Source organism: Papaver somniferum, chromosome 10 (genome assembly GCF_003573695.1).
Source record: "Papaver somniferum cultivar HN1 chromosome 10, ASM357369v1, whole genome shotgun sequence".
Lineage (NCBI taxonomy): Eukaryota > Viridiplantae > Streptophyta > Magnoliopsida > Ranunculales > Papaveraceae > Papaver > Papaver somniferum.
Window position 1 is genome coordinate 165,874,743 of NC_039367.1, and position 13,557 is coordinate 165,888,299.

Below are 13,557 nucleotides of genomic sequence, written 5' to 3' on the forward strand. Positions count from 1 at the left end.
AGTAAGTTGTTTGATGAAATAAATTTAACTTTGATCAGAGAAATTAGTAGCAGAGAAGATGAAACAAGAAATTATAAAGAAATAGACGAAAGAAGATATATAAGGAAAGATTAGTCCCATTTTTCAAGATTTCATTAATGCGAGGAATGAATCGATAAAAACAGGCGGTTAAAAGGACGTGTCAAATAATAAGTGGTTAAAAATACACGCGTGATTAAGAAAAACTGGAATTCCGGAAGAATGTCGGCAAGATAGAATGCGAAAAGATATACACATGCGATATTATATGATAGAAATTTCTCATATCGCTCACTTCACAATGTAAGCAAAATGAGAAGAGGAAAAATGTAGGAGTGAAATATCGCACATATCAATAAATATGCGAAATAAGGATTATCTGATGTAAGCGAGGATTATCGCACATGGCAAAGTTGAAGTGACGTATTGGATGATGTCAGCAAAATCACGAGTAAAGTGTGATGTTCTATGCGAGGTATAGTCTGTGCGAGAATGAGTGATTGTAAATGAGCGAATGTATCGCACAGTGATTCCGAAAATAGTGGATCTCTTAGCTGTCATCCACTATGAGGAATCACTATATAAAGGAAGGAAGTCATCACGAAGAGGGGGATATTTTAGTGAGTGTTAGACAAGAAACTAGCAGAGAAAAAGTCTATTTAGAGAGCAAGTAAAGTCATTGTAAAATTATTCTAAGGTCAATATATCCAATTATAATCTTTGAAAGTTAATAAAGAATTCATTATGATTACTTGAGTGATACTCTAGATACATTGGAATGCGGTTGTAGATTTTCCTGCAACTACACTAAGTGTTCGTGTTTATTTCTCTGACCTCGTTTACTCTCTCTTTTTGTTGGTAGACCAAATATAATTTTGTTGAAGGGCATAATCGCCATATCATATCTCTCTGACACCTTTGGGCAGAATACCCAAATTAGTATATTACAATAGTATTTTTGAATCTTGAGTATTCAGACAGTATCTTACTCTGACATGTTTTGTGGGCCCATCCAAGATTCAAATCGAAAGATTAATCAACCAAAATGTGTAAAAATAATTGGAATGTAATTTCTATAATTACTTTTTTTTTTTGGTTATCTTTTAAGGTTTCGCTTTCTTTTTTTGAAGCAAGCTTTAAACCTTGTGAATATAAGCCTTCAAAAGTGCCATGATTAAGCTGGCATTTGACTTGTAAATATAGACCTTTTTAGTCATCTTTTAATGCTTCTCTTTCTCTCTAAGCTGGCATTTGCTTTGTAAACGTGATAAATACGTGGCATCATATGATTCATATCTCTAATATAAATAACCACCTCAAATTTCACTTTCTCCATGCCTCTCTTTGGGATCAAAAGAATGAAGCAGAGACAATAGAAGCAGCAGGCACACGATTAATTAAGTTCAATGGAGGGTTCTGCACTCTGAAAAACGTAGTATTCTATTGATTAAAAAGGTACGTTTATCAACATTGACAATTAAGTTTGTGTAGATTGGATTAGTATAGAAAGGAATTAATCATGGCACAACGTACATGCTGGTGCACATCGATTTGGGTATGAAGCAGAGACGGACGAGGACGACCCAAAATCCGCTATCTTAATTTTCACGTAAACATACTACATTGTTAGCAGTTAACAATCTCATCTTATTTTCTTCAATAAACAACATTAAGAGAAAACAGAGATTATATTTATTGAAGATTAAACAAAGTTCTACTCGATTAAACAAAGTTCTTATCTCGCAAGATAATTGTAGATTAGGGGAGGAAAATTGGAGGAACAGTCGATGTTGATGAGATTATTAGTCCCACATTATATGATTATCTAAGATTCTGCAGTTTATAAGCCTCGGTAACCCTAACCTCGCTAGTTGGTTTCAAGGTTAGTTAGGCCTATAGACTCCTCTGACAAAATCCTCCCAAAAGCAAAAAGAGTTTGTTCTTCATAAAATTCTAGTTCATTAAATTCTAGAACTAATGAACAACAACCTTGGCTAGGTTATCCATGAGGCTCGCTGGTAGGTTAGCACAACAGCCTGTTCAATTAATGTAGTAGTATGCCGTTGGAGCTTAGTTTGTTAGGCTTCCAACTAGTTTCATGTAATAATATTTATCCAATAGTTAAATTCTAAAAACAAATATTTATTTTCTCCATTAAATTCTAAAAGCAACTTCTTATAACTATATAAAAACACCCCCTTAGAGCAACCACAGTGGGCGAATAAAACTATAAATATGGTCCACAACGCAGACACACTCGATTGGACTAAAGAGTAAAACCCGGACTAAAACCAAATTTCAGAATAAATTTGGTCTGCGACCAAGACCAAAACCAAATATACTCGAGCGGACATTAAAAGTGTGTCTGATACCGAGCGCAGGTATAGTGTCCGTTTATAGCGGGGCGTAATTATAAAATCCGTATGATGATGGGGCGAAGTTATGATGTGAGCCTTATGAATGGGGTGAAGGTATAATGTGAGCCTGATGAGTGGCGCAAAGGTATAATGTGAGCCTGAGGGGCAAGTGTAAAATGGGGCGAAGGTATAATGTGAACCTGATGAGAGGCGAACATTTAATGTGAGTTTGAATGGGGCGGGGTATGTGCTTGATCAAATTTTACTCGACTACCGTAGCGTACCATCATGGACTAAACCCAAAATTTTGACTATTTTTTGGTTTTTGATCTTTGGTTTTAGTCGCACCATTGCGGTTGCTCTTAGAGACTGATTCAGCAACCATCATCGTAAGAGCCTTTGATGCCACCTGTTTAGTAGCTCTCTGCGCTGCGACTTTGTAATTTGTCTTTATCTACTTTCTTAATATAATTTTATTTATGAGTAAACAAGAAAGAGTAAAAAACAATCTCATTTGAGCCTTACGTAATCTACATGTCCTGATGGTGTAAGTGAAGTGTAAGAACCGGAAGAATTATTGTTTAGAAATTCCTCTTACGTTTTTGAAAAAGTGAAAATGTTTTCAAGCTTGATCCTTATTACGTCCCATTATTCACAATTAGATCCTCCCCTTTTCTCTTTCAGAAAACAAAAACAGAGACAAAAGGTGAAAACAACAACCGACTTTCACCCACCTTCTACTTCTCTTCAACTTAACTACTCCTATCATATATATTCTCCATTTCTTTCTCATCGATTAATTTTGCACACAAACCTGTCTATTATTCTGAAACGGAGGAAGTACTATAATATCTGATCAGTAATCGATGAGGGAGAGGCCTATTATTCTGAACCGGAGGTAGTACAAAATATTGAACCCATTTTGGTCACTTCATGATCTTGTTTTTATTTTTTCTTTAAATGAGAATGTCTTCATGAGATTAGTCATCTATATCGTACCAGAAAAGCGAAAAACAATTACCAATTTAGTATATAAGCAATATCAATGTCAGAAGTTCACAATCTTCAAGGTTGGTTGCTATTCTTTTTTCTTTCTTTGATCAACAAGACCTCATATATACATTTTCTTGTTACCTGGTCCTAGAGTGCACAAAATCGCACCATTGGCGGACTTACATGCTGCAGAAAATGATGTCTTCTGTAAAAATTTCGTGTACATGCACGTTGCGTTACTTGTTATTGTTAATTCTAATCAACAATTACGCATGGGACGCATCTGCTTTGAGCAATCCTGAAGACGGTGTAAAATTGCATGTACAAGATGAACACGTGAGTAAATTTTACTTTTCCTGTTTTATTTTCTATCAGCATACATTTTATCGAAGTTCTGGTATACTTTCTTGATCATTCAAGATTTTTTTGTTGCCGTTTGTTGAAGGTGGTGATGGATAATGGGTTACTTCAAGTGAATATATCTAATCCTTTTGGATTAGTCACTGGAATTCAGTACAACGGCATCGATAACTTGCTAGAAAGCATGAATGAATTCAATCATGGAGGGTACATATTTGTTCTATGCTACCCTTATTTATCAACTATATATCACTTACTTCGTACATTGACTTTGACCTTGACTTTTCTTTCTTAAATTGATTGATGGATTTATAGGTAGCATAGAACTGCACTGGAGCTAAAGGGGAAACAAAGGAACATTTTTTCTGTAAGTTCAAAGAAAACGATTTTCATGACCTTTTCTAAGTACCAAAAGTAGTGAACATTTGAATTCATGAAATGAAATGAGTTTTGCAGGATGAATGGAACTAGTTTTAATGTAATAGTTCAAAATGAAACTCAAGTTGAAATTTCGTTCACAAGAACATGGAATTCCTCGGTTTCATCATCTTCTTCACATATATCAGACAAAAACAACAGCACAGACTGGGCTCCCCTCAACTTTGACATAAGGTATTAACCGATCGATCCTCCTGTTTTTCTGTTTTTCTTGTTTTTGATGCAGATAGTTGGAATATCAGTGGTTAAATACTTTTGTACAACTTGCAGATATGTAATGTTAAAAGGTTCGTCAGGATTCTATACATATGGAATCTATGAGCACGTAAATGGAATGCCAGGTTTCAATCTTAATGGAACTAGGGTCGCCTTCAGGCTTCGTAAAGACAAGTAAGAAAACTAGCTAGCATGCTCGTATTCGTATTGACAACAACGTAAATAATTGTAGGATGGACAAATATAAATTCCTAACTTTGCTTTTGTTGTGGCGCGGTGGGGATATACAAAATATTAAGGTTTCAATTTATGGCTAAAAGTAAGACACGACAAAGACGAATGCCACTGCCAGAGGATCGCGAACCACCAAGAGGCAAATTACTACATTTCAAAGAAGCAGCTCTTCTTGTAGACCCTGTTGACCGAGAACTAAAAGGCCAAGTACTTCAAATAATTGACTTGATTGAATTATCCTGTTTGGGTTTGTGGAAATGAAGTTGTTACACAAAGTTTCAGGCATGCATTGTATTCTATTATGTGCAGGTGGATGACAAGTACATGTATGCACAAAATATTGAAGGCATAAAGGTTCACGGGTGGGTTAGCTCTGACCCTTTAGTAGGTTTCTGGCATATCACACCGAGCCATGAATATCGAAGTGGTGGTCCTCTAAAGCAGGAACTCACCTCACATGTTGGTCCTCGTTCTCTCACTGTAAGTTCTAAGCTATCTTCCATCTGGAATCTACCTATATAGACCCTTTTCCAATGTCAATCCTAGACTAGAATCAAGAATTGATTGCATTATCTACTCCTCATCACTCAGGTGTTTCATAGTTCCCACTATATGGGCCAGCATAAGTTACCCATTTTTGGAAATGGAGAACCTTGGAAAAAAGTGTATGGTCCAGTGTTCATATATCACTACAAAACAAGTAGATTCTAGGGACGGCTGTTTTGAAAAAACCGTCCCTAAAGAAGGATATTTGGGACGGTGATGGCCTGACCGTGTCCCTAATAGTCATAAAATATTTAAATCAAGGCTAAAATATGTCCGTTCCAAAAAGAAAATATGGCCAAATAGTATTAGTGACGGTGGAACAGGTGACGGTACATAAACCGTCCCTAATACCTCTTGGGACGGTTTTTTGTCCTCTTGGGACGTTTTTTGGCCGTCCCAAGAGGCCTTGTGTTTTGTAGTGTATCTTAATAGCGCTCCACCCAGTACAAATGAAAGCGCATTGTGGGACGACGCCAATGAACAGGTTTAGCGTACTTTAATTTGGGATAGATATCTCCTCTCCACATCAATCTGGAAATAAAAAGTTATTTTTTTATTTTTTTCTTTTCTTTTTAGCTGCAACAAGAAGCCCAGAAATGGCCATATAGTTTCATAGCTTCAACCGACTATCCTAAATCTGATCAAAGAGGCACAGTAAATGGAAGAATACTTGTCCGTGACAGGTATTTTCTTTTTTTTTTAATCTTAAAATACAGTAGAAAATGGGTCTGAAATTATACACATCAAGAATATGCTGAGAATCACTATATACACCACAAATGAGTATGAAAATTGGAGTACAAGATTCATTGATTTCTTCTATATGTTTCTCAGGTTTGCAAGCAAGGAAGATATACCTGCAATAGATTCTTACGTTGGGTTAGCTTTACCAGGAGAAGTTGGGTCCTGGCAGACGGAGTGCAAGGTCTTATACCCATCAATTAATTTATACGTTTTTATATACTTCTCCTTTTAAATATCAATGTCTGATTTGAATTTTCAACCCAAAGAAATTAAGAAACTGATCTTCTTTCTGTTGTTCAGGGGTATCAATTTTGGAGTAGAGCAGGTCCTGATGGTTCATTCACAATTAAGAATGTACATTCTGGAGATTACAATCTATATGCATGGGTTCCGGTATGGAAATCTCATTACTATTAAAGCAGGTACATACATGTAAAACAAATTCTCTTCTTTAAATTGCTTCAGTTCAGCACTGCTTTACTTATGTTCATCCATATGCTATTAAAACAGGAGATTCCATTGAATTGGATGATGATCTTGTTTATGAGCCTCCAAGAAATGGTACTACATTGTGGGAGATAGGCATTCCTGACAGAACAGCAGCAGAGTTTTTCATCCCATATGTTGACCCTAAATATGTTAATCCACTATACTTGACGCAAGACAGGTTAGGATGGTTCTTTCTCTTAGATAACACCGAATTAGAAATTGAGCTTGAATGCTTAACTTTGCTTCTGTTCACCGATTTTATTTGTACAGGTTTAGACAGTATGGATTGTGGGAGCAGTACAGTGTTTTATATTCAAGAACAGACCTTGTTTACACAGTAAACAGCAGCAATTACAAGAAAGATTGGTTCTACGCGCAAGTTAATCGGTAGGGGTTCTTGTATCTTTTACTTAACTAAATGAGTCTTAGCCAGTCCATGACTTACATTACACCTCATATGTTTGAGCCAGTACTTGAAAGCAAAACAAAATTTACTTGTTTAATAGGAAGTTGGGAGATGATAAGTACAACTCAACAACGTGGCAGATAAAGTTCAACCTAGATAGTGTTGTTCAGGGCACGATTTATAAGTTGCGAGTGGCACTTGCATCCACAACTGGAGCAGAATTGCAAGTATATGCCAACTATTTATTTTGAAAATTATATGCCAATTATTTATCATTCAAGTTTGTTCTTCTCTCCTTTTAGTGACTTGTTGGACTAATAATTGTCTTTTTATTTTCTTCGTTGAATAGATTCGATTCAACAATTTGAATACAGAAATTCCTCATTTCACAACTGGAGGACTGTACAGGGATAATGCCATTGCAAGACATGGAATTCATGGCTTGTATCTGTTGTTTAATGTTGATGTAAAGAGTGATTGGCTCAAAGATGGCGAAAATACCATTTTTCTTTCACAAGTTAGAGGTGAAGGTCCGTTTCAAGGTATAATGTATGACTATATACGTCTCGAAGCACCAGCGGACGATGAAAGAACAAATGCGTAAGCAACGGTATATAGGGATCTTACCCAGAGAAGAGCAAAGAGTTTTTAGTTCAAAGGCATTTGTAACTTTAAAACACCCACATTAGATTGTTCTGTTCTTTTGTAATCTAAAGAAACTGTTAGAATATATCGAGGTGGTCAAGCTCAAGATGAAGTCAACGATCAAGGTAAAGTGACCAAGACTCAAGTCATACGTCAAAGGTCAAAATGAAGTAGTCGAGACTCAAGCTACTGGAGAATCGACGTAGATCAAGCAATACAGAAGATTGACAGAAATCGAGCTAAGTTTACGCGAATAGGAAATCTTGTATAATTTAGCTTATTTTCTATAGAGGAAAGTATCTAATATATTTTTTTTTCAATATTCTAATTAATTAGGATATGTTATAGTTAATTAAGATATACTCAAGAATAAGATAATATCTTGATTAATTAATTATTTACATATTCACTCTATAAATAAAGAGTGTCATTGTAATTGTAAATCATCCCAGTGACATCAAAACTGGTGATCAATAATATTTCTCCCTTTGGATTTTTGTCCGTGGACGTAGGTCGAGTTGACCGAACCATGTTAAATCTCTGTCTCATGTCGCGATTTCTCTTTGGTCCATGATCCCTCGATACTCATAATTTATTATGGTATCAGAGCGGGGAGATCCGCTCAAACTGCTTCCGCATATCATTTTCATCGATATCATTTTATTTCTTTTGGCACCGTGATTCATCACATATTGTGGTTTTGTGGCATCAAGTTTACTCATCATATCTGTTTTTGATGTGATCATTAATTTTTTTCACCATATGGTTCTCAAATCGAGTTGTGGTCGTTAATCAGTGTTCAAGTTAAACACTTTGATTCTCTACATGTTCAACTTGCGGAGGGATGTTAGAATATATATACCGAGATGAATATCGAGGTTGTCAAGCTGAAGATGAAATGGTCAAGATTCAATCAAGTTATTAGAAGATCGACGTAGATCAATCAATACAGAAGATTGACAGAGATCGAGCTAAGTTTACGCGAATAGGAGATCTTGTGTAATTTAGCTTATTTTCTATAGAGGAAAGTATCTAATTAATTTCCTATATTTTTTATATTCTAATTAATTAGGATATGTTATAGTTAATTAAGATATACTCAAGAATAAGATAATATCTTGATTAATTAATTATTTACATATTCATTCTATAAATAAAGAGTGTCATTGTAATTGTAAATCATTCCAGTGACATCAAAACTGGTGATCAATAATATTTCTCCCTTCGGATTTTTGTCCGTGGACGTAGGTCGAGTTGACCGAACCGCGTTAAATCTCTGTCTCATGTCGCGATTTCTCTTTGGTCCCTGATCTCTCGATACTCATAATTTATTATGGTATCAGAGCGGGGAGATCCGCTCAAGTTGCTTCCGCTTCAAAATTCAAATTTTATTTTTCACATCAATCAATGTTTTTCTTTTTGATTTCATGTTTGATGTCGTTACTCATAAAAATAATGTTGTCCATTGCTATTCTAGCGATTCTTTTCAGTTGAAGTGACGTAGATGATCAAATATACTTCTACGACAACACTTTTTATCACTTTCTTCCAAATGTGATCAAGATATCGAAGAATTTATAGATAACACCTAATACGTGATTGAAGTTGTGTTCGTTAAGTCAGTACTCAAGTTGATCACTTTGATTTTCTCCGTGTCCAACTTGCAGGGGGCTGTTAGAATATATCGAGGTGGTCAAGCTCAAGATGAAGTCAACGATCAAGGTAAAGTGACCAAGACTCAAGTCATACGTCAAAGGTCAAAATGAAGTAGTCGTGACTCAAGCTACTAGAGGATCGACGTAGATCAAGCAATACAAAAGATTGACAGAGATCGAACTAAGTTTACGCGAATAGGAGATCTTGTGTAATTTAGCTTATTTTCTATAGAGGAAAGTATCTAATTAATTTTCTATATTTTCTATATTCTAATTAATTAGGATATGTTATAGTTAATTAAGATATACTCAAGAATAAGATAATATCCTGATTAATTAATTATTTACATATTCACTCTATAAATAAAGAGTGTCATTGTAAAGCTGAAGATGAAATGGTCATGATTCAATCTTCTGTATTGCTTGATCTACGTCGATCTTCTAATATCTTGATTGAATCTTGACCATTTCATCTTCAGCTTGACAACCTCGATATTCATCTCGGTATATATATTCTAACAGAAACAAGTGCTTGCTGATGTCACTTTAGTAAAATGGTAAAGTCATTAGGTGATGATACCATTGATCTTGGTTCGAAACTCTTTCACGCCAATTCTTTATCGGACAAAAAAAAAGTGCTTGAAAAAGAATTCAGAAAGAAGAAATGAGTGGCAAAGGATTTTAACAGAGAATGAACTCTGTTTTTTATGGATTTTTGTGTGTGTTCATGTTTAAGAATGAACTCTGTTCTAGGTTTGAATTATTTTGTTTTTGTTAGGTGTTTATATTGACGAATTAACTCTGGTATCTACTCATACTAATGAACTTTGATTGGGTGTTCATTTTGACAAATGAACTTTGATTTTTGTTCATAATAATGAACTTTGATGGGGTTTTGTTCATTTGAAAGAATGAGTGACTTTTATTCATAACAATGAACTTTAATTAGGTATTCATTTTAAAGAATTAACTTTGTTTTCAAACTTGATTTAGTGATTTTGATTAGGTGTTCATTCGAAAGAATAAACTCAGTTTTTTGTTCATAATAATGAATTTTGTGTTGTATGTTCAATTTTAAGAATGAACTCCAATTTATAAAAAGCATTATCAAATACCCGATACTTCATCAAACAAAATGAACTCCTATAAGAAAATAAGCAGGATGTTCAGAATTCATCAGAAAGCATGAACTCAAATAATTATGGAAATAGAAAGTTACAGAAATCAATACTAAAATAGTACGAAATATTCTAGTCAATTTTATATTCTAGTCAAACAGGAAACATTGTTTCCTCAAGGACCAAATAGTCCTGGGACCACCTAAAAAAGGACCCAACGATAATTTCTCGGATTACAAATTTGTAATTACATAAGATACGAGAAACAAAACATGTGTTAACCGATAACCTTGCTGGGAGCGACTTTCCAACATAAACCTGCCCAATATCTTCTATGGCCATGGGGTGCGACTGCACTATTAGACGTGATTTGCAAGAAGCACCAACCCGGGCCTACAGGAAATCAGGGAAAAATATGGTTTGGTCCTTTTATATGTGGTCTCATGTCTATTTGGTCCTTTCAGAAATCACCTTTTCCATTTGGTCCATAATTATTAAAATATCTAAAGTATCCCTTCTCTCTCTTATTTTTTCCCCTTAGGTTAATAGTTTCTCTCTTGTTTATTTTCTTTACTAATTTCTCTCTCCTTCTAACCTTAATATTTAAAAGTTTAAAAATTAAATATCTCTCAAAATATATGTCAAAAAATAATAAATTTTATTTATTCGGAAAGCCCTCGACGATAGCTTTCTAACGAGTACCATTGTCGCTATGTTTCAGAGCTTTTAATTTTTTTTCGGTATAATAGTAGTTCATTCCGAGAATGAACACTATTTTATAACATGGTAGTTCATTCTAGTTCTAACAGTTCATTTCGTAGAATGAAATCGTATACACTATCAATATATTTTGTAGAATAAACTCATAGTAATTGTTCAATTTGAAGAATGAAGTCGCAACGGTAGTTCATTATTATAGTTCATATTGAAGAATGAAGTCGTGATAGATGTTCTTAATGTCGAATGAACTCATAATAGTTGTTCATATTGTAGGGTTCATAATTCATGTTGTAAAATGAACTTGTAATAGTAATTAAAAATGGTAGTTCATATTGTAGAATGAACTCGTAATAGTTGTTTATTATGGTAGTTCATTTTATAAAGTGAACTCGTAAACGGTAGTTCATATTGTAGAATGAACCCGTGATAGGTGTTCATATTGTATAATGAACTCGTAATAATAGTTCATTATACCACTTCATTTTGTAGAATGAAGTCGTATGGTAGTTCATTTTGTAGAATGAACTCATATGTTATTTAATCCAAAGAGTACACTTTTTGGAATGAACTAACTAGCATGATAGTTCATTAACGTAGTTGATTTTGTAGAATGAACTCGTATAATAGTTCATTAAAATAGTTCATTTTGTAGAATGAACTCGTATAATAGTTCATTTTATACCTAAAAAATAAGGCATAAATTAAAAGCTCTGAAACATAGCGACAACGGTACTTGTTGGAAAGCTGTTATCGAGGGCTTTCCGAATATTTAAAATTTATCATTTTTGGACATATGGTTCAAAAGATATTTAAGTTTTAAGTTTTTATTTATTTAATTTTATTAAGAGAGAGAAAAGCAAAGGAGTGTGACATCCCCTTAAGACCAAACCATTATTTTCTATGACCAAACAATAATATAAAGGTATTTCTGTCAATACAAGATAACATTTATATCATCCATGACATCATCCTAGACCAAACTATAATTTTTAAGATCAAATTATAATTTTTTTTTTCTAAAAAGGACCAAATAGACAGTTGACTGAGTCAACTGAATCAAACTCATCCTAATATATTATTTCTAGAACCATATGATATTTCCGGGGTAAATTTGATCAGTTACCGATGTCAATTAATTGTAAACTCCAAAACTTTTCAAAGTCTAAATGTATGATTTTATCTGCCCCTCCACTGTCTCCTGGTATAATATTTTGCTCTCATTATTTTATTTTAGTCTAGTTTGACAGTAAATGAAATTTCTGGAGTGTTTCGTGCTATATTTGATTATGGATCATCATGCTTTATCTTGGATCTGGTGGTTGATTTCATAAGGTAGGCATCTGGTGGTTGTTTTCATAAGGTAGTTTCGTTTATAGCTTCTTGCTTCTCCCTCCCCACACAGCGCGTCTTAAATATCTATATATCTAGCTTCAAATGATTATAGGCGCCACCGTAAAACATTTTGGACCACAACCTTGTTTCCTTGTAGAGCAATTTAGAGACTTGCAGTTTCATTGTTTCCGTGTATACAAACGTGCAAGTTTTTTTTTTTTTCTTTCATAAAGCACAAACGCACAGCGATGGGTTCCTTAGAGCAACCGCAATAGTGCGAGTATAACCAGAGATCAAAGACCAAAAAAATGATCAAATTTGAGTTTAGTCTAGTGTGTGACGTTACGGGTGGAAGACTAAATTTGATCGAGCGTACACTATATATTCGCCTGGTGTGGGGCGTGGGCTATACGTCCGCCTGATTGAGGAGATTCTGAAGAAAAAAAAAGAAAAAAAAAAGAAAGAAGTGGGGCGGAGGTATAAAGCCCGCCCCACTAAAATTGTTTTGCAAAACAAAGAATGGGGCGGGGGTATAATGCCCGCCCCATACAAAATTAAAAGAAAAAAAAATGGGGCGTAGACTTTGCGTACGCCCCATGTGGAGCGCAGACTTTACGTACTCCTGGTGTGGTGCGGGGACTTTACGTAGGCCTGGTGTGGGACGTAGATTATATAACCGCCTGGTGGTGGGGCGTGGACTATACCAACGCTCGACTATATTTGGGTTTTGTCTTGGTCCCAGACAAATATACTTTGGGTTTTAGTCGTCGATCAAAATTTGATCGATAGTACGTTCCACTACGTCTGTTCAAAAGACCAAATATTTGGGTTTAGTCGCCCACTGTGGACGCTCTTATAGGGCAATTTAGAGACTTTCATTTTCAGTGTATGAATACGAACGCGTAGTAGTAGTAGTAGCCTTCTGTTATAGGTCAGGCTAGTGTTGCACAATGATTCGCTTAGTCGGCCAAGTCAGTGTTCGATAATGATTGCGCGACACTGCATAGACTCTCAAGTGCTAAGAATGACATAACCCTGCAGGTCCAGTGAAGTGCAAAGTTGGAACTACACTGTAAAGTCATTGGCCAAGTAATGAAGCTTATTGGCCAACACAATAAAACTTCATTAAGAAAGACAAGACAGGCCAAGTTGACAAATGTAACATGCGACATTGGCATTGATGCATATCCATGAATTGAGTTTTCCCAAGCTCAAGGATGATGCAAGAGGGAAGAATAGGCCAAGAGATTGCCTATGCATTAGTCCAAGGCTGGCCAAAGCTTGGA

The 13,557-nt window shown here is 35.0% G+C and overlaps 1 protein-coding gene across 1 annotated transcript; it reads left to right on the top strand.

The window, feature by feature from the left end:
- The first annotated feature begins 4,188 nt into the window (after window positions 1-4,188).
- On the top strand, window positions 4,189-7,405 carry LOC113316816 (probable rhamnogalacturonate lyase B). Its single transcript, XM_026564966.1, has 13 exons — window positions 4,189-4,340; window positions 4,437-4,556; window positions 4,682-4,823; window positions 4,926-5,096; window positions 5,208-5,316; window positions 5,582-5,646; window positions 5,739-5,845; window positions 5,997-6,087; window positions 6,207-6,299; window positions 6,377-6,573; window positions 6,666-6,782; window positions 6,902-7,028; window positions 7,151-7,405. Exons 2-13 carry the CDS (start codon window positions 4,444-4,446, stop codon window positions 7,403-7,405), a joined length of 1,587 nt encoding a protein of 528 aa, XP_026420751.1. The 5' UTR covers window positions 4,189-4,340; window positions 4,437-4,443.
- Window positions 7,406-13,557: the final 6,152 nt, after the last annotated feature.

Coding starts and splice junctions, on each gene's coding strand:
- LOC113316816 (XM_026564966.1), top strand. CDS start 4,444: ATGTTAAAAGGTTCGTCAGGATTCTATACATATGGAATCTATGAGCAC. Junction 5,097..5,207: donor TTGGTCCTCGTTCTCTCACT/GTAAGTTCTAAG, acceptor CTCATCACTCAG/GTGTTTCATAGTTCCCACTA. Junction 5,846..5,996: donor AGAATACTTGTCCGTGACAG/GTATTTTCTTTT, acceptor TATGTTTCTCAG/GTTTGCAAGCAAGGAAGATA.